Source organism: Mycteria americana, chromosome 3, assembly GCF_035582795.1.
Source record: "Mycteria americana isolate JAX WOST 10 ecotype Jacksonville Zoo and Gardens chromosome 3, USCA_MyAme_1.0, whole genome shotgun sequence".
Classification (NCBI taxonomy): Eukaryota; Metazoa; Chordata; class Aves; order Ciconiiformes; family Ciconiidae; genus Mycteria; species Mycteria americana.
The window spans coordinates 21328562-21350550 of record NC_134367.1 but is presented as its reverse complement, the minus strand read 5'-3'; the positions used below and the strand labels follow the sequence as shown (position 1 = coordinate 21350550).

General features: G+C 42.1%; 1 protein-coding gene across 2 annotated transcripts in view; it reads right to left on the bottom strand.

Moving 5' to 3' along the window:
- PXDN (peroxidasin) overlaps positions 1 to 6330 on the bottom strand; it is a 102089-nt gene extending 95759 nt beyond the window's left edge. For both annotated transcript variants that reach the window (XR_012775145.1, XM_075498019.1), the window contains exon 1: positions 5968 to 6330. Coding sequence is in view for 1 of the 2 variants with exons in the window: in XM_075498019.1 (XP_075354134.1) it covers positions 5968 to 6200 (233 nt within the window). In the remaining variant the exon portion in view is untranslated. The remainder of the gene's footprint in view (positions 1 to 5967) is intronic.
- Positions 6331 to 21989: the final 15659 nt, after the last annotated feature.

The window sequence follows — 21989 nt, the reverse complement described above, 5'->3', positions numbered from 1 at the left end:
GGTGCTGAGATGACAAAAATAGTTTCCCACTAGCAGATGTAGTGACTTGCAGATACATTCTTGAAACGAAGACTCATTTGGGCCTTCCGCTGCATCCCTCAGCAGCTTTGCCTAATGTCTCCCAGTAAATGCCAAACACTCTATCAATATTGTGCCCTTCTGCCCCCCCTCACCAATGACCAAGCACATTCTGCAAGCTCTGCAAATGTCTCCTTAACACATTAATGCCTTGCTCCTGGCTCATTCCATCAGCAGTACAGACACGTTGTCCGGGAATGACTTTAGCTGGGTTCACATCCTACACACCCTCCAAAGTTGCTTTGCTGAGGAGGTCTGGTATCTTTTGCGGTATCCATTTGATTTGTTGGTACTCAGAGAACAGGGCTTAATGGAGGAGAAATACTCTCCTTTTAGCAACAATTAACATACTTGAAAGTAAGTTACTTTCTGTATGGTGTATGACTCCTTAGCCTGATTTTTGCAAGTAGTTTCCTTCTGTCGAAAATACTACGAAAACATTCTCTTCCGAAAAATATTTTAAGTTTTTGTTTAGATGAATAAATATCAACATCTACATACAGATGTTTAAACTCGTTTTATTGTCAACAGAAGACTAGTCAACACACTCATGCTGAGAAGGCTGGAGAATGAATAAACTGCCCAAACAGTAGCAGCTTAATTCAGTTGTCCAAACACTGGTGCCTGCTCTTGGTTTAGATGTCCTAAGCTATCTGAGACATCTGTTGGGAGCAAGCAGGCGCAATGGGAGACCAGTGTTCTTTTTTGAGAGGCAGCTGGAGGCTAGAAATTGTTTTCTCAAGGGAATTCAAATGGTGCTAGACACGATAGTTAGCAAATGAAGGTGTTCCCTTTCGGGTGAGCCGAGTCCTGCTCCAGGCACCATGGGCTGTATTGACTAAGTTGCTGTGCACTAGAAGGGAAGCTCGGACACCAAACGTGGCTGTAGATTCCTGTGTATAGAGACTTAAATGTATGTGTTTTAATCTCAAATTGAGCTCTGCACTTGGTCATAAAAATTTCCATGAAGGATGACCTAAGATAATTTTTATTGAAATAATCTTATGCTTTCCCCCTGCTTTGTGTAATTCAAGTAAATCATCATTGGCACCTAATGCGGTTTGCTGCCCAGCCAAGAGTCTGTCAAGATTTGTGTTGGTATTCAGCTATTCTAAACACTTCAAGTAAAACTTCAGTATCTGTTCTTCTTTTTTGAACACTAAGTATACACAAATCTCTGTGTCTTAACTAAAATTTTCTACCAGTGCCATATCTCTCAACTACCTCCTATATGTAAATTGATGCTCAGCAGTAATCGAGCTTACTCACAGTCCAGATTTGAGACTACAGTCCTTTGTCCATCACAGTGTCGAGGAGTATTTATTTGCTGTTTTAATTGCTTAATCTATTGGAATTTTTCTAAAAGAGTTTCAAAGATCTGATCAGAAGCAAGGATCCTGCATTTTTCAGATGAGAATGGGCTGGTGGTTTGCTGACTGATAATGCATCATTTGCAAACAGCACATCTGCAAATAGCATGCATCCGTCTGCTATGATAGCCCAGAGACTCCTGCACTGACAGAATGCATACATATCACCCATTTCTTTTCCCTAAATGCCTCCGTTAAGAGGCATAATGTTATCACAAATCAACACTGAAATGCAAAGTGTCATTATGTTTCCATTACCCCTATCTCTTTGGTAATTCATGTATACTCCAAACAGATGTGTGATTTGTGTAATTCAGTTGGTTTTTTTTAAAATTGTATTAAGATAGATGCTCTTGAAAAGCATCACTAATGCTTTTCACTGGCACTGTGACTGTACATTAGATTCCACAAAAATTCTCATGGAGCTATGAAAAAAATTTAAGTACTTCTTATACAGCTGTCTAGAAACTCACCATAGAATTAAACAACTAACGCTTTCCCCTTGCCCTTTGGGTGGATCCTTGACATTTACATGACAAACCAGAAATTAAAACAGAAAAATAAACAAAAAGGTATGCACATTTAAACTATCCAATTTTTAGAGTATGTTGGAATCATGTAAACAAAAGCAGTAACAAGCAACACTGAGACTGTTGCCTTCAACTTAATTTCAGTGACTACCTTCAAAAGCTACTCACCTGGAATGACTGCAATTTAAAAAGTCCTATTAAGGTCTGATCACTTAAAATTATACTCGCGTGTTGAAAAGGTGTTTTATTCATAAACAGACATGCAGGAGAGCCAAAGTAATAATTGCCTGTAGCAAATATTATTATGAGTGACTTATTTCAAAATAAATTTTTCTCCTCAATAATTTGCATGCCATTCTTAGTGCAAACCAAGTCCACTTTCTTTTGTGACAATTATTTTTTGTCAATTTTTACCTTTTCTGCTTACAAGAGAACATTAGTTTCTACTCTTGTTCAGTCTTTGAGACCCAACTGCAGTGAATGCAATTATGCTTGTACAGCTAGCAAAAAATCAGAGAGCATCCAGGTGCTGCCAAGAAAAACTTTAAACAAGTTTTAGTAGTGGTCTGGGTATGTGTAACTAGTCCTGTAGACAGGTTTGGATTTTGGTCATGTTTAGAGAAGATACAAATAGTAACATATTGCATCGATACTCAGAGGACCGCTGTCAGAATTACAAATACCATGAACTAGAAATGGCTGTAAAACACAGAAATTCCCTAAATAAATGTAAGATAGGATACAATTCAAGGAAGAGAGGACAGGAATAATACTGTACCCAGGATTTTACATTCCTCAACTGTTTAAACGGTCTAATATAAATATGTTTCAGCAATTTCCATGAATACATGAGCACTCTGTATTTAGTCAGAGATGAAAGGAAACTTCCAGGACCGTACTTAGGCATGAAGTGGTTTTGCAAACCGCTTTGGAGGTGGGTCTCCATTCTTAAGGGAAGTCAGCACAGGACCTGCTGAGTGGGATGCCGGCCTCAGTCCTACAAAGAGTCTGGGCAATAATCTCATCTTGGGTGAAACCACGTGTTCATGCAAGGCTCCACGAGCACTTTTGAAGCTGGCAGAATCCACCCTGCAGAAGAAATTTAAGCCATGGATCCCAGCCTGCAGCAGGGAAGGGGGAAGTGCCAGAAAGTGGGGGAAGCAGGAGAGAGTGAGAAAATGTACAGCCAGAAGTAGCACTGGCAAGGTCAGCAACTAGTAATGTTATGAACAGTTTTCAAAAGAGAGCCTGAGATTAGGAGTAGACATTTTTGATATGTGGGGAAAAACATTTGGCTGCACTGTTGGTCTGGGCCCCATGCTGTTTTAATCCATATAACAAATTATATGTGAAATAAAGCAAAGTCAACTCAGCTTCCAAAATGGGACAGTTTTCAGAACCAGTGCTCAGCAAAAACCAATATAACTATATACTTATAAACGATGAAAAACTTATGGTGATGGTTTTTTACAAAATTACTTTGCACGGTCAGTCTGTGCCCTAAGGAAGAAATAAAACAGACAAGAATGTGGAATTTACCAATGCCAGTAAAAATGGGCTTAACCCATCAGCAACACACTGCAGGATTTCATAATTCCATGTTTTAAAGGGGAAGGCATTCAACTGAAATTAATTCATTATTTCTAATTATCTAGCTATCAACACCACTACTAAAGAAAATACATTTAATATACAGGCTCCACATGAAAGACAAACTGTGAGAGTCAAACCAGAAATGAAATAACTGCTTCTTATTTTCATGCTTAAAAAAGAAACTATTCTTGAGTGTAGAAAGCCCTCTGTGGGTGATGGGCTACCTCCATGAAGCACAACACTGCTGTGTAGAACTGCAGTTCTACATAGCAGTAAGGTAAAAATGAGTGGTAAACCCTCTAGTAATTCAATGAGTACCTCAGACATGTAATTATTCTGAAAGTACATCCTACAGCTAAAGGCAGGCAATTCATATACAATAGGTAAGCTATTAATGTATAGTTGCTACCTTCAAGCTACTGATTACTAAATAAATTGTACAATTTTTCCTTGTCCCAGAGATTCCTATTGCCTGACTATCTTCTGGCCCATCTCCTCCCCATTCACAGCCATTCTTCAGAACTGTAGCAGAAGGAGTAATTGGCATTTACAGATGTAGCATTGCATATTTTATTTATAAGTCTCCTAGTCGGTTGGTGAAAAAGGGTAATACCCATTACCAGATGACAAGTAAGGCCACCATTCTGTTTTGAAGAATGCTGGTCATCCGCAGGCGTATTTTGAGAATTACTGTTCTTTGTCCAGCTGATAACTTCTTTTTCATTACTTCTGCTGCATTGTAGCTTGCATTATGCCAGAATGATAATTCAGATTTGGGATACTAGACAATTTGATATATTAGTGGGGTTAGACGAGTATAATGCTTGCATTGTTCACACATTCTCCTCTGACTCACTGCAAGATTATAAATACCCACCGTAAGGGGAGCTCCACCCTGGCTAGGTTTAACCTAATACTTTCTGCTGTTGCAGGCCCTTCTACCTTTAACACGAAACCAAGCCATTAAGACTTGATTCCATACTCTAAAGATTTTCTTTTTTTTTTTTTTTTTTTTACATTTAAGATGATTCACAAAACTAGCTTTACACCGTTTCCTGTAATCTCAAGGCAAAAGGTGTTCTGTAAATGTACTTTTGTTCAAATGTAAGAAACATTAACCACCCACTTCCTGTATTGTTCCCTAAAAGGTTTACAAGTACTGCAGGACTAACCCCATTCTGCCAAAAGGCTGCGCTTCTTGCCAAAGAGGGACTCAGTTAATGTTAAATGACTGTACTCTTCACATTAAATAATACTTGGAAGCTGAAACATACCAAGGCTTTATAGATCCCTTTTGAAAATATCTGACAAAGTCACAAGTCAATTTATTACAGGAGGCCCCGCAGAAAATTCCCAGGGCCAAGCTCTGCTCAGCTTCCACGGCTGCGTGTGTGTAAGGGAAGGACAGGGCTGGTGCCAAGAGCTTTCTGAGCCCAAGTAACATATAAGCAGGTCAGTGGAACAAATCCGTTCCTCGCAGCAAGCCTCGAAACAAAATAGCGTGTGATGTTCGTCTAGAACTTTGCATTTATTACAGGCAAATATGGCTGGAAAGGTAACCGTTTCAGTAAAATCAATGCAATGAAATAAACGTTAATCATTGTCAATACTGAATTTTATTACCCACTCAAAACAGTGACCAGACCCTATAGAGGAATGGCCGGACACTTCGACTGACACATTAGTGCCTGAATTAAAAAACAGGACATTAAATAATGTCCACAAGTCTCTGCAGGAACTTGAACCGGGTTAGTTTTCAGTAAGCCCAGGGCTGGGTCCCGGTTTGCTCATACATCCCCACCATGTCTCTGAACTGAACAGAAAGTGCTACATATATCCCGGTCGATCCTCCTGCCAACTGAATGTGCTTTTAAGCAGGATACTAAGGAAGCAGCGAAATCCTTCCAGGGACGATTAAGCTGGAGACACAATGCCCGCAGGTTAACCGGCATATCCACCTCTAACCGCCCCGCAAAGCCCGGGCACCGGCCAGACCCCGCCCGCCCCGCGCTGCCAAAGCCGGGCAGGAGCGCGCCGGGCACCGCCGCCCCCTGGGACCCGCCGCGGGGCCGCGCAGGCAGCGGGCCCGGGGGCGGCGAGCCCAGCCCTGCCCAGCCCAGCCCAGCCCCGCCGAGCCGCGGGCAGCCCCGGGCCGCCCCGCCGCCGCTCACCGAGGTGCCCCGCCAGCAACGGCAGAGCCAGCGCCGCGGGTCCAAGCCCCCTCCCCCGACCGCAAACAAAGGGCCGAGGCTCCACCGCCACCCAAAGTGCCTCCCACCCCAGGTATCCCCTCCTCCTCCTCCTCCTCTGCCCTCCCTCCGCCCCTCTCCCTGCCCGCCGGGCCGCCGCTCGCCCCGCCGAGCCGCCGCCGCCGCAGCCCCCGCCCGGCTACTCACAGGATGGTGGTTTGGGGGGACACGGCGGGGACGCTCTCCAGCATCAGATGCATGCAGCGCACCGTGGTGCGGAAGCAGAGGCAGCGGCTGGGGCACCACACGCTCCCGCGCTGCTGCGGCGGCAGCGGCGGCGGGGGCTGCGCGGCGGCGGGGGGGGCGAGCCCCCCGCTGCGGAGCAGCAGCAGGAGCAGGAGGCAGAGGCCGGGGGCGGCCGCCGCTTCGCGCCGGGCCATGCTGCAGGGCGCGGGGCAGGAGGAGGAGGAGGAGGAGGAGAGGGGCTCCGGCAGGTCCGCGTCGCGCCCGCTCCGCTCCCCGGCCGCGGCTGCCGCTCTGGTCGGCGGCGGGGCGATCCCGTCCCCCCGCGCAGGCTGGAGGAGGGGACGGCGGTGGGCCCGCCCCGGCCGGCGGCGGGCTGGGCGGCCGCCCCGCCGCGGGGGCTCCGCGCCGCCCTGCGCACGCACCGCGGGGCTGCGCCGCGCAGCGCCCCGGGGCGGGAGGCCCGGCCGTCGCTGCCGGGCTGCTGCTCCCCGGCCCTCGCCTCCACCCCCGGGAAGGGAGGGGTGAAGGTACCCCCTGAGACGGGCGGCTGCGTGCACCCCGGGAGAGGAGAGAAGGAAGGGAAAAGGAAGTGAGAGGGGTGGAGAAGGGAAAAGAAAGGGAAGGGAAAAAAGAGGAGAGGAAAAGAGGCAGAAAGCGAAGAGATGAGGGGAAAAGAGAAGGGAAAGAGAAACCCTTGTGGGAAGAAGCAAGTTCAACAAACTGAGTCCCGTTTCAGCCCTGCTCTGAAAGACTCGCATGCACAACGCTTGGACCTACCCCCTCTTAGTGCTGCAACTTACACTGCTGAACCAGGAAAATCTGTCGGATTTGCCCTGAATTACATTCAGTTGATGTTTTTAGGTAGGTGCGTACACTGGCAAGGAGGTGTAAGAACCATACCAGAACATAACTGTACGTACAAGAATAATGGTTGCAGCCTTAACTCCTGTGATCTCAACACTTTCTCAAAACAAATCTTGCATGAGAACAAAACTAGATTACCTTTGAGATTGCTAGCATTGCCCTAAATATGTTGTCATTCTTCTGTGGTGTCAGGTCCAAAGTAGATAGATACCTTTTCTCCAGCCCTCTCCATGTTTTGACTGTCCCAGGTGAAAACATTGGAATGTAATTTCTGTGATGACAATAAGTGATCACAACTAACCTAGGAAGTGTAACAGCAACATATTCTCTTACAAATGATGGGTGTCAGCACTCCCAGTTCCACCCCAGAAATAAGCCATGGCACTTCTGCAGGGTTGCCTGCATGCCTTTTGGTCCAAGGAAAAATATAGAGGCCATTCTTGCCCACAGCTTAACTATTGTAATTCTTACTCTGAATCTCACTGTGAAAACTTGGGTTTAGCACATGAGTCAGGGAATTACCTTTTTTTTTTTTTAACACCAAGTCAAACACCTCATGTAGGAAATCAGAGCCTGGAAGTATCAGTGCTGGGAATCACTCATAAGCCCAGAATCAGAATATGCTGAGATGAGTCGTTATCTGTAACTTTCTTTCTGCAGAAGTACTGTTTGACTGTGTTTTTCCTGAGTCACTATGTCTCTCTTCTCTAAAGCGAGGCATGTCTGCTTATATCTTCAAAAGGAGTTAGCTGATGGAAGGATGGAAGTGTTTTTCTTGTTCTAAGGAGTCCTGAGTCCTTTAAAGCATCCTTCAGCCTCCCAGTGAGCTGGAGGCTGGCTAACTGGGAGCCTGGAGAGCCTTGTGAGAGTTTATGGAAGAAGCAGGTTAAAATGTGCATCACCTCCATGCCGATTCAGCAAGCAGTGGCTCTGTGTATCACCTCCTCTGCATTTGTAATCATTGTGGGGATATATGCATGTCTTAATCTGAAAATTGTATTTGTTTCCTGGTCCAGGAAAAGCTCGGACACTTTTAACCTACAAAGTGCGAGTGTTGGGACAAGTAACTTTTTGTCCCGGAAATGCCACTCACATTAGAGCATATTGTTGGCTGTAAATCTCTCACCTGCAGTGCCCATACTAAAAGCAGCAGAACACCTGAGGTCAGATAATTAAACACAGTAATATAGAGATATCACTAAATTGGGATATTCGTAGCATTTAGGAAAATATGATGACAGTTTATTTTGTGGCATTTTGGTGCTTTATGATGATTATTTTCAAAAATAAAGTACATAGTCAAAATTAATTATGTTTTCTATAGGAAATTAAAATTGTTCTGAAAAGTTTTTAGCATTTGGGGACTTGCTAGACTATTGTACTATGCATTGGAAGGATCTATGCTATACATATCTAATTCTGAGAGTGAGATTAAAAGTGCATAGGTATTTTCACTCTAATTAGGCAATTTAGCCTTAACATGCTATGTAGCATTCTTGCAATTTACTTTAAGTTACATGTAACCTCCAGGCTCTTGGTTAATATAGTATTAATGCCTCATAAGTCATTTAAGTTGGACTTTTTTTCATGCCCTGTGGAATCCAGTAGAGTATGAGGTGGCGTGCAATTAGCTCAGCACTAGACACTGGATAGAATATTAATGCTTCTAATTAAAATATAATGCAGAACAACTTGACATTCATTGAGATGCTGAGACAGCAGTCAGTTCCTTCCTCGTCAGTGCACTGATTAAAGAGTCAAGGCTACATTTTCTGAGGCCAAGAACTGCATCTTGTTTTCAGTCTATAAAATGCTAGTTTGGCAGGGAAGAGAAGAGAGAAATATGGGTGGATTGAAAAGTCTTCACAGAAGTGAATAAGAAGATCCAAAAAAGCTTTCAAGAGATTTTCCCCAGTAGTCAAGGGGGAGTTTAAAAAGATGCTTAGAGAGTGGGTTAAAAAGGAAATCCATTTTACTTAAAGCTGCATAGGAAAGGTATTTATGTTATTATGTGTTGTAAGTTAAGCTAACTTTTGGAAGTCCTCGCAGTTTCTTAACTGTTCTTCACAAACTTTCTGGAATAAGAGAGCTTTCATCCCCAGATTATGATTTATTCTTTGAACTAAATAAAGTAGGAAACTTGTGGGAAAATGTCTTCTATTAAGTAACTGAAGACTGTTTCAATGCAGTTGCACAAGGGCGAAGGCAAATTTCTAGTGTTTCCTAAGTTTTTTATTGTTTGATTTTACAACCTCAAAATCTTTCCTATTTCTTTTTTCTCCTCCACAAACAGTATTTGTGTAATAAAATAACAGGAGTAAGAAGTTTGTCTTGAGCAAACTTGAGCCACAAACTATTCAGCGTTACTATAGCCGAAATCAATGAGAAGCAGTTCCGTGACTTCGGTGACTTCGGTGAGTAAGAAGAAAATCAGGCCTAAAGGCTTCTTCTGTGTGGTCATTTATGGTATTCATGGATCTGTAGTTTTTAAAGATTGGAGAAAAACTTCTGCTGTGAATTTAATTTAACTCTCTGTCTTCTGGTCCTTGCGTGGTTTTGGTGCTTAAAATATAGACAACACTCCATAATTATACTTTTCAATAATGCTGACATCCTTTTTGGCTTCTGACACCTCTGTTATGATTTAAAATTGCAGTTGTCTTTTTTTTTTCTGGTTTATCTATGTCTTATTTTCTTTTATAAAATGCACTGCAAAAAAATGTATAATGATTTTAATATTGATTGCATGCTATTTAAATTGGTGGCAGGGAAGGTTTCTGATAAATAAGACTTCCAAATGGTTTTGATATATCTTTCTATTCTTAGCCAGTTTTCATAGAAGAATTTTTATAAAATGTGCAGGGTCATTTTTGTTGACCCTGCATATAAATATCCATGGGAAATTTGTCTTCTGTTTCCGATTTCTCTAGTTGAGGAGTTGACCTAACAAAAAAAATAAGGTATTTATGCTGGAAATGAGAGATCTTTCCTTCTGAATGCTAGTAGAAGTGCTTACCTTATAGCTAGATATAGTGCAAATCTCCATTTGCTTTTAAAAGTTTCCTACTTACCTCCCAGATTTTTGTCAAATACTGCCACTTGCTGGTTTTATTCCATGCCAGTAATTTAGTTTTGTAGCTTTTGCTCTGCTGAAGTAATAAAAAAAAATTTCTAAAAGATCAAATACTTAATACTTTTTTTTTCCCAAAAATTCAGGTATAGGAAATACAAGCTCAAATCCTCTTTGGTTTACTTTATATCTCCAGGTTAACATTCTGTCTCTGGATGTAAAATGAGGCATTCAAGACATTTCAATATGCCTTCAGATACCTGACAATGGAAAGGCTTTGCATTGACTTCGGCAGACACAGAATCATGACCTAGTTTATTGTTGAGGACCCTTTTGGTTAACAATAACAGTAACAGTTAAGAGGAACAAATTGTCAAAATAACTGATAAAGAAGCATAATAAGAACATATATTTAAAATGGTTTTATTACAATATGCCAGCACAGGACTAAAGCTTAAACACACCTGATCTTTAACCTTTTAAAGGCAGAAGCAAAATTCAGACTGGTTTTGGAAACATATAATAGTACCTTTTATTTCTATTACACGTGCAAAGCGAGTATCATGGGGTAGCTGGATGGCATGTCAGCAAACGTGCTACACTCAGGGTATCAGCCAAGTCGATTATTTAAGTTCATAAATGCTTGTTCATAAACTTTTCTCAACTATCCAGGAAACCTTATGCTATACTTGGATACATACTTTTTGAAATACTGCATGCTTCTTCATAGATCAGTCAGAGGCAATATAACTTCTCTGACCATGGGCATTCAAGAGTTTATGACATAGAATCATAGAATCATTTAGGTTGGAAAAGACCTTTAAGATCATCGAGTCCAGCAAAGAAGATTGAGGATGTTGTCTCCACAGAAGTCAGATTCAAATATCCTTCTTCCTCTCAGCTGGGAAAGTGATGTTGATATCTTTAAAAGCTGCCATTTTCCTTTCCTGAATATAATATGAATTTCTGGGGAAAGTTACTCCTTCACTGGTTACATTATGAGAAAGGTTCCTTCCGAGTTCAAACAAGAGTGTACCATTCTCTGGAATGTGCTAGGGTATCTCTAACTGCCTCATGTCTTGTAGATCATCTAAATATGTGTTGTTAGTCTCTTATATAATAAGAAATTCCTGGGACAGGTTCTATATAAACTGGCAAAAAAAGCAAAGGTTCTCTTCGAAGTATCTTTGAGTCTTCACCTCAGCTAGGATACCTGGTGCTAGTGTACGTGTCCGAGGACAGATGCTTACCATATCTTAAATCAGCCAGTATAACTTACATTTGCCAGATATTTCTGGGGTTTTTTTGAACAATGTTTTTTAATGTGTCCTCCCTTCCAAAGGGAGTTTGTTGGGTGTAGCTATAGGAAATGGACCTTGCTAACCCATTATCTGATATTTAAGGAAATGCCCATAAGCTTTGGTTTTTACTAACTGTCGAATATGGATCTGTTAGATCTATTTGCTTTTTTTTTTGATTGCACACAATATCACAGATGGCAGTGGGGTTAAAACACTTATTAACCTGCATTGGCTAGTGAAGTCAGGCTTGAAAAGTAGATAATGCAATAGGATAACCCTCTTTTTATCCTGCCTTTTAAACAATATGCTAGGAAAAAAAAATTAAAAATAATATTAAGCCTTGCTTTATATTAAGCTTTATATATTAAGCCTTGCTTAAAATGTAGGAAACCATAGGTCCTTGCTCAATAGCCAGCCGACGTACCTAGTGGAAGAGCTGGCCTGTAATGGTAAAGGAAAATAAGAAAACTCCCCTGAAGAGACTTGCCCCAAGGAAAATGTACTAGAACCAACAAGCTCCTGGTTTCCCACAGAGTAATTTTTCTTAATATCAGCATAGCGGGAAATTGGCTGTTATTAGTTTAATCCCTTGCCTACACTGAGGAAATACCTCACCCAGAAGAGATTCCAGGCTATTATTTGTACTACAGCTCTGCCTGGAGGCCTCAGCCAGGATCAGAGCCACCCGGCCACATGTTTTACAGACATAAATAAAAAACAGTGCCTTTTCTGAAGACAGACGAATGCAGTAGGACTGTGCCCATTTCCCAGATGGATACTGTCAGGGCCCTGGGTGCCCTGAGCCTGGGGGCCTGGCTACTGGGGTGCAGTGCCAGCCTGGAAAGAGCAGAGACGGTCCCTGAGGAGAGGCAGCTGCTGTGGGGAAAGCCAGGCCCCCGCTGCAAGGGCAAACAGCCCTGCTGTTAAGCTAACTGCTGCTTCCAGCCTGGCCTCAGCTCAGCCCCATCCCCGCAGCCCTGCCCAGCCATCCCAGGGCTGTGTCTAACCCCGGTTCCCCCAGTGGGTGTGATCCCAACCCACGGGTCAACATCCTGGCCCAGCCTTGGCTCACCGCAGTCCCCAGGGAGGTGCCTGATGCCCAGGGCTGGGGCTGCCCCGGTGCCCCCGGCGGCCCTGCTCCTGGCTGGGGAGCGGGACCGGCCCTGGCTGCCAGGCCCTGCCCTGCCGCCCCGGGAGCCCCCGCTGCTCCTGGCCACGGGGATACCAAATCCTAGGAAGAGTCCTAGAGGTAGTGTTGAACAAACCCTGTTGAACTCTCCAGAGCAGTGTAAATGTTTTCTGTTCTTGATTTTAAAAGAATGAGCATCATCAGGAGAAACATAGTCAGCAGACCAAGGGAAGCTGCTTTCCTCCTCAGCTGGTGCATGTGACGTCCCACCTGGAAGGACACATCCTGTTCTGGGCTCTCCAGATCAATGGGGATGATGGGAAGCTGGAATGAGGACCACCAAGATGCCCAAGGGCCTTGAGTACCTGACCTATGAGCATAGGCTGAGGGATCCGGGCTTGTTTCATCTGGTGAAGTGGGAGCAAGGTTGTGATCCAACAGTAACCTATGACACCTTGAAGAGAAACTACAAAAATTGATAAAGCGAATCAATTCTTTGCAGTGGCAGGTGACATACATATATAGCAAGGTGCAATGGTTGTAAATTGTGACTTGAAAAGTTTAGGTCGGATATTGCGTAAAAATACTTCTCACCAGGATGGTAGTGTGGCACTGGCACAGGTTACACAGAAATGCTGGGAATCCTCTTTCTGAGAGATTCTCAAGATTCGATTGGACAAAGCCGTGGCTGATAGGAGATAGTGCTGGCAATAGTCCTTGTCTGAGCAGGAGGCTGGCCAAGAGGCCTTCAGACATCCCTTCCAGCTAACATCTCTGTGGTTTTGTCCTCAGCTGACTTGCTCTTTGGAATGCCCGTCTTGAGGTTAATGATAGCGTGAGCCTAGGTGACTAGCTCGGGCAAGATGCCTCACAAGCCTAAAAGGTGAGTCATTAGCAGCTTTACCAGTATGACACAATCTGGGACAGGAATGGTCTGCTCTAGTCATCATGGCCTTAGCCTGCAGTGAAATGCAACAGTTCTCTGGAGCAGAATCAACTTACTTACCATAATTTGATCAGAGTAATAGTTAAACAAAGGCCTTTGAAAAAACAGAAGCAATGTGATACTTTAACAGGACATTCAGAAGAAAATTTTTTTTTTTCCCCACATAGATTTTTATGTTTAAAAATAATAAACCAGAAAGACACAGTTCCTCAAACTTTCGGGTCAGATACCAAAGTACACTAAGAGGCAAGAGGGTGTGTTCAGCTAGGTTGTCTGAGATTTGGGCTATCAACAGACCTCCCTCAGCTCATCCATGTTTTCCTGGCTGATCAAAGTCAATAGGACTGTTCAACTAGGGTGGGCTAGCTCAGTCCTGTTCTCTCCCTCAGGGTAGTTTTGATGTCCTCTAATTGCTCCCTGGATTGCCTAATTCCTGTTTGATCTTCCTCCTTTAGTCACCTTTGATGTTCTGTTGTTGTTTGTTACAGGATCTCTGGTTAGGATTAAGTAATTTCAGACAGTAAAACAGTCTTGCAAAGGGGAATACAGACAAATAAGTACTAAAAAGAGAACAAAACAAAAATGTGTACTTTGGTCCAGGTGGCCAACCCTGAGTTACAGTAGCAGTGAAATCAGGGGTCTTGATTTGTAACTTGGGTTATTGAATCATGACCAAAATCTAATGTCCGCCATCTACGCTCTCTTCCTATTGGCCCTTGAATTTTAGAATGACCCATCAGAGGAGCAAAACAGCCTTTCCAGATGCAAGGCTTAGACAAGAGTAAGCAAAACAGAGCCTGCTTAAGAAATAAATGGAGAAAAAAACTCCCACTACTAAATCCTGTAGCAGTACCAGTACCTTTTGCATGCAAATCAATGTAATGCACAATTCTGTTCAGTTGCACAGACAGTAATTATATTCTCACCGACCTTTGCTGTACATCCTCCACTGTCCTCCACTAATCACTCTGTCCTCCACTCATCCACAAAATGGACATTTGGCTGGTTTCTTCTTTGTTTCTTTTTGCATAGCCTGTGGAAAGCAAAATTATTCCCATCCAGTTCTGACTGGAAGTGACGACATCTTTAAAATATGGCTGGGTTACATGAGTTAAGGTTCTATTATTTATCCGTATCATATAGCTTGAAACTTTAGTTAGTTGGAAGAATTTTAGAAAATTAGCAAATTTCAGATTTTTTTCTGTTGATTTTTCTGTTTTTCTTTGGTTTTGTTTCATTGTTAGTTCTCATTCTATTCTCCTCACTGTCTCTTTTTGCTAGCAGAACAACAACAGCTAAAAGAAGCTGTCAGGAAGTAATGAGGGTGAGGGAGGAAGGGTTTTTTAAAAAACTTTTGATTTGTTTTATCAAAAAAGCAAATACTTTTAAAAATCCAGTGCAATTAAAATGTTCCATTCATTTGAAATGTTCTGTAGTGAAGATATATCATATTTCAATCTGAAACTTTAATTCGTCTTCTCTCCCCACTGAAAAAATGAAAATATTTTTACTGTAAATATGCACCAAATGCCTCTTACCTGACAAATACATATTGAACCAGTAGCAAAATGGCATATTATAATTTGCACAGTATTTTTTCAATTACGTTGAAATATAATTGCATTGCAATTCAGTTAGCTAAAGTCTAATCAAGAATTTTGTGGAGAAACAGACAAGAAAAGCCCTTGTCCTCTTTAACAGGAATCTATTAGCAAACTGACAGTTGACTGGCATTTTAGTACAAAATACTAGCCCTTAAAATAAAAAAATAAATCTCAGTATCATTTGTAAGATCATAATGAACAACATACTTTTAGTATTTTAGTTTGTAACTTTTGCAGAGGCACCAGAATTAAAAGGACACAGCCATTAATTCTTCATTTCAGACTTTCTTTTTCATCATTCTTCTTAATGTTTTCCCTGCCCTTTCTCACCAAGGCACAAAGTTTTTAGGTCTTAGATTTAAAAACCAGAACATTAGAAGGTGCTTGAGTGATTCCTAATTCCATTTTCTATTTTTGACTCACAGTGTTAATTTTATTTGGTTGTTATAAATTTTTTTGTTATTAAAAAAGCATCGAGGAAGGTGAAACCCAGTGGCACAGAAGCAGAAGGGTTGCTCCTTCGTGTGAACGCTGGGGCCTGGAGGAGCGAGCGGTTGAGTCATAGCAGAGAGGGTTCAAAGAGCTTCCTGGGACAAAGGGGCCTAACCAAGGGCTCAGTCAGTGACTCAGAAAGTCATTGGAAGTAAGGACATACTTGCAAGGAGCACATGGGGACATCTGTACAATCTTTTTATTTCTCTTCTAGCTGCTGTGAGCCTTCCCTGTTTAAAAAATAAAACTCTTACTTTTGTTCAAAACCTGTCTTTTTGTGTTTAAAGTCTTTTTGATCTTCTTTGGAGAGCTTACTGTGAGGAGAACACCTAGGCAGATCCTCTTCAAAGCCAGCTCAGGACCTTGTCACATTCACATTTTGAAGTCCTGCTCATTAAAATCATAGTTTCCCTTGACTTCAGTGAGATTTTGAGGGAGTGCACTTGGAATGTTTGAAACAGATCATTTAATAGACAAGTATGAATAAGAGCAGGTAGCATATATATTTTACCTTTTATCTATGGATTTGTTTGTAATCAGCATTTAACTATGCGTATCAGATTCCTTAGGAAATAGTGGGTGAATTCAAATTGCAGTTTGAAAAATCAAGGTTTTTCAAACTGAAGCATGTAAGAACAGTAATTTTCCAGGGTGCTGAGCACCTCTGTTCAGACAGCTTCTGGTCATGTGTAGACAAGATGCACCATGGGATGGTTTGCATGATGCCTATCTATAGATAAGATCACGTCACGTGCAATGCTAGCAGCCTCACCTGAATCAGCATGTCCGATTAGAGGCGCAGCCTTTGCCATGAGTATTGCTATTGCTTCTTGCTTAGTTACCCACCTACCCTGAAAAAGATTCTTTTTATGCCAGTCAGTTCAAAACAGTTTATAATCATACACAGTCATATAAGTTATGACTACAAAAACTTAGCAATTCAGCTGATCGTGCAATATCTGGTTTTAGACATACCACAATTTTGCTCTTAATTTTAAATATTTTGCATCAGCTGCCCTACAGTAAATGCAATTGCTTAAAAAGATCATTCCTTTCTTTTGCATGGAATGAATTCTTCTTCCAGACAGTGTATTCCAGACCTGCCTCCTGAGATGGAAATTCAGCTTCAGTTATTTTCAGAAATTGTCCTCACATATTCTGATAACCATAGATGGTGAAAATGAGAAAGGGTGGAATAACTGGAAGTGAAATTCAAAAGATTAAAACCTAGGGTTTTTTTAAGAAAGTAGAATATAACTAAGGAAGTGAGAAAAATTGACACCTGACAGAAATAAGTTTCTCCTGAACAGGCTTGAGTTAGTTAAATTTGCTGCTGACATGCTAGTTTCCTGGGTGGAGCAGCAAAAATAGATTTTACTGTGAAGTTTTCTTTTTGCAGTTTACTGAAAGCGTTAGTGAAATGTGAGCTAAAAGCTAAAGTTCTTTCTTGGTCCAAGAGGCAATGGCTCTCCTGATCCATCTTTTCTTAGGAAACATGGAGTTTTGGGGTATCAGCATTTTTAATCACAGAAGATTAACTCTAAAAATGTGTCTGGGTACATAGACATGAGAGGTGAATAGGTACTGTGTCATGTGTAGTGAGAAGAGCTGAAATGTCTATTTTAGCAATAAGGGTTAGATGTTACTCATATCAGAGTGGAGACCTTACTTCTACCTAGGCTTAAACATGTCTGTTGGTGGAGGTGTTTACAATGATCTGATTAAATATGAATGTGGCTCACACATCTCAGGCATCCATCTGGGCAGAGCCTGAGGGCTCTGGGGCATGGCCAGGCATTTTGTGAGGCAGCACACTTCACAATTTAAGATTATGTGCACATATGCACACACTAATCTTTTGTGTTAATGTTACAAGAAAAAAATTAAAGTTTCATGCATGTGGAGAATAAATCTCTTTAGGAACGATGTCCCAGGCAATGACAACATGGTCCATACAGAGAAAGATTTAAATGTGCGAAAAATCTCGAAACCTGCTTTCATTTTGCTGCATCTCCTTAATGTGTAAAGCCAGTAATGACTTGTGCACTTCTGTTCTCTCTTTATAAAAGCCATGGTTAGTGAAGAATGGTGTAGAAGCAATTCCATATGTTAGGAGGGTCACTGAATAGCTCATTCTATATAAACCATATTATTTACTAACAGCACACTGCTCGGATCCTATTGAATATAACATGTTTACTTCTATTAATTCAAGTAACAAAACCATTTAAAAATAACCACAGCCAGCTTATGATCACCACAAAAATGGAAAAATGCAGCTACTTGTACTGTTCCCATTATAAGTAATCGCTGCATAGAAATTGATGCCACATTTTCAATGACAAATAACCGCAGAAAGGACCTAAACTAAGAGTGTTCTCTAAAGCCTAATTCGAAGCAGTTAGTGCTGCGGTCACCCCAGTGTCTTCTCTGCTGCAGCTGCTGGTGTCCCTGGAGCTGCTGCAGGTCTCACTGCCCCAGGACCACTCAGTGCCTGCAGCCTCAGAGCTACTGGTAAGGCATAGCAGGACGAGCATCACCAGAGGAGTCAGGAGCAAGGGACATCCTCGTGTGAGGATACAAGATCTCACAAAGAAGATAACCTGGCCCAAGGCTCTGTTCTTCAGGGGGATACTCACTCTTTCTTTAAGTGCCAAATGAAAACTGGGTGCTTGAGCAAAATTATGGGTGCCCACAAATGTAGGTGATGCAGCACACACAGTGTTTTGGGGCTGGAGAAAGGAACTTGATCAGTAATCCCAACAGTACAGTTGGTTGCTCCTCAGACATGTGCTCAATGGGAAGTGTTTGCGGCCCTAACGTTTACTGTGCAGTAGGAGACAGAATTTTGGTTTTTTCAATGAAGCATTGTTTGACTTTTCAATGTTAAGAATTTCTTATTTTCAGATCATAAAAGCAGGACACATTTGAAGCTAATTTAAGATTAAAGCTTCTCAGCCTAAATCATATAGCAAAAGGAGCAACATTTTCAGACAGGACAGACCCCAGAACCTAATGCAAAAGCAAGTTATAAGTGCAAGTGTTAATATGCGAATTTCAGAAAAACAAAATGGCTTCTGAACAACTTCCCCTGGGCATGCCTGCATCCTCCAGCTCCACTGTATCATGCATCCTTTTTCTTCTTGGAAGAGTTGTGATGCCATAGCACAACTGTTCCTATCTTTTTTGTTACTTTCTCCAGTTTATACGCCTGCATTTTTGATGGTCTGACTCTGTCCTGTTTCTTTTGCTTGTTACTGACCCTGTATACTTGTTCCACAGCTTTTTATTCTTCTGTTTTGATCCCTTCCACAGACAGTTTGGCTGATTGTGCTCTTTCGAAGTATTTGTGAGAGGAGTGATTTTCAATGTACAGTCAGTGTACCCCAGAGAATCCACAAATTATTCCTAACAGTCCATGAGAGGTAGTTAAGAAAATCAAGTCTACTGTCGGCAGGGTTAAATGTTCTGTTTAGACATCAATGCCTCCATTGAAAAAAGTGTCTGCAATGAAAACTCTTGCTCTAGACTTAGATCTGTTTTTCTTCACAAAAAGTGTTAAATGACTAATTGATTACACGTGCCCCATTCCACATCATTCCTCCCTTTATGATGGAAGTAAAAGTTCTCTATATATCGTAGCAACAAGACAGAGCTCACAGTTATTTGTGAATATAGTTTCTGCCATCGTTTTTCTCTTTTTGGTACTACTGAGGCAAATAATCTCATTAGTGATCTTAAATAAAAATACCAGAAATGACCAAAGATGGGAAGATTGATCAGCAAAGAATTCTTATATTGTACATGAAGAACTTGATGACGTGACAGACTAACTAAAAAGGCAAGGTTAGAGATTACTTAGAGGCAATAGAATCTTTTTTGCTATATTCCAAAACTTGATCAAAATGTACAGTTGATCACAGGTCTAAGAGTCATCAGTGAACAGGCAAGAAAAAGGAAAATGTAATATAAGGATGTAACAACATGGAAAGTATTTCTGGGCAATAGCAGCACAGAGATCTAGTGTTCATACTTAGTGGAGGAGGGAAAGGCTGTGGATGTTGTCTACCTAGACTTTAGTAAAGCCTTTGACATCCTTTCCCACAGCATTCTCCTGGAGAAACTGGTTGCCCATGGCTTGGATGGGTGTATGCTTCGCTGGGTAAAGAACTGGCTGGATGGCCGGGCCCAAAGAGTGGTGGTGAATGGAGTTTACTCCAGTTGGCGGCCAGTCACAAGCGGTGTTCCCCAGGGCTCTGTGTTGGGGCCAGTTCTGTTTAACATCTTTATCAATGATCTGGATGAAGGGATCGAGTGCACCCTCAGGAAGTTTGCAGACGACACCAAGTTGTGTGGGAGTGTTGATCTGCTTGAGGGTAGGCAGGCTCTGCAGAGGGACCTGGACAGGCTGGATCGATGGGCCGAGGTCAATTGTATGAGGTTCAACAAGGCCAAGTGCCAGGTCCTGCACTTGGGCCACAGCAACCCCATGCAACGCTACAGGTTTGGGGAAGAGTGGCTGGAAAGCTGCCCAGCAGAAAAGGACCTGGGGGTGTTGGTCAACAGCTGGCTGAATATGAGCCAGCAGTGTGCCCAGGTGGCTGAGAAGACCAATGGCATCCTGGCTTGTATCAGAAATAGTGTGGCCAGCAGGACTAAGGAAGTGATCGTGCCCCTGTACTCGGCACTGGTGAGGCCGCACCTGGAATACTGTGTTCAGTTTTGGGCCCCTCACTACAGGAGAGACATTGAGGTGCTGGAGCGTGTCCAGAGAAGGGCAATGAAGCTGGTGAAGGGTCTGGAGCAGAAGTCTGATGAGGAGCGGCTGAGGGAGCTGGAATTGTTTAGCCTGGAGAAAAGGAGGCTGAGGGGAGACCTTATTGCTCTCTACAACTACCTGAAAGGAGGTTGTAGAGAGGTGGGGGTCGGTCTCTTCTCCCAGGTAACAAGCGATAGGACAAGAGGAAATGGCCTCAAGTTGCACCAGGGGAGGTTTAGACTGGATATTAGGAATAATTTCTTTACTGAAAGGGTTGTCAAGCATTGGAACAGGCTGCCCAGGGAAGTGGTTGAGTCACCATCCCTGGAGGTATTTAAAAGGTGTGTAGATGTGGTGCTTAGGGACATGGTTTAGTGGTGGACTTGGTAGTGTTAGGTTTACAGTTGGACTTGATGATCTTAAAGGTCTTTTTCAACCTAAATGATTCTGTGATTCTATGATTTATGAAGACATTTCTTGGGATACTGGGCACAGTAGGCTCAAGAAGGATCAAGTCAAAGAAAGTTTGAGAAGGATTAAGTCCATAGGCACAGAGGAGGGCCTGTTGATCACAACAATGGAAAAATAGTCTTACAAGACCAGAGGAGTTGGCTCATATCCTTTGGCAAAAGGATTTCTCAGAAGGAATACTAATGTTGGCAGGAAACAGAAGCGGGGAGTGGGCATTAACTACCTCACCTACTGCTGATCAGCTGACTACTAACATAGGGAACATGAAGCTTTTATGTACCCTGCGTCATACTAGCCCACTGGTGCATTGAATTAGGTGTAGTTGGATGTACCTGTTGTCTGGTCACAGTGATCCATTTTACTGGAGATGCGGTGACAAAATTATAGGCTTATATTTACAGCTAAATATATTCTTTATATTTGATGTACAGTGATTTGCCTGCTTATCAGGATCGAACACTGCCATATTTAATCCTTTTGTCCTGTAACTCTGGACTGCATACGAATGCAGTTTCATAGTACAAGAACATTATGTCATGCATTAACAGAAAAAAGTCCTGGTACTCAGATCTAATATCAGAAATAATTTGATAAATATATAGGTATATGTGGTGCAAAAATGTATTGTTGACTTTCTCATGAGAGCTGCTAAAGGACACTATGACTGAAAACATCTGGGCAGGATAAATCCAGAATTTTACTAATAGTTAAATAAAACAACAGCATGGCTTATGAAGAGATTTGTAGTATTTATGTTTCCCAGCCAGCACTATGTATTGAGATTCAGAGGGAAACTTCTCTTTAGGAAGGTTATCCCTCAGCTGCTTTGTAAGCAGTTCAGGGCTTTTTCTGCAAAGAGACTGATCCTGGCCGTTGTCCCAGGCAGGTTACTGCATCATGGGGATCACCATCTTGATCCAGTACAGCAATTTCTACGTAACAAGTGGTTTTTAGAGAGGGCGTGGGTGGGATTACAAATCAGACAAGCTGCCATGACTGAAAATCTCAAATTACTTTTCTGTTGTCACTCTCCATTTGAGTAGGTTTTTCTTATTTATTGGTTCCAAAAGTGAGGATGCAAACATATTTGACCTGTTGCCCATCTGTCACAAAAAGCTGAATTGTGACTATTCCAGATCTCAAAAAAATTTGAGAATTGCTTGCCAATTCTCTCCCATATGATATTATTTTATTTGGTATTAACGTCACCAGACTGTTGTAGTGATAAAAAGTTTGCAATGTGTTTGAATGGCTGTAAAAGTTCTTTTGCATGTCTAGAAGTATTTTCATATTCAGATTTTCTCAGAATTTATTTCATTTTCCCTTTATTCCATGGTCTTGAGTTTC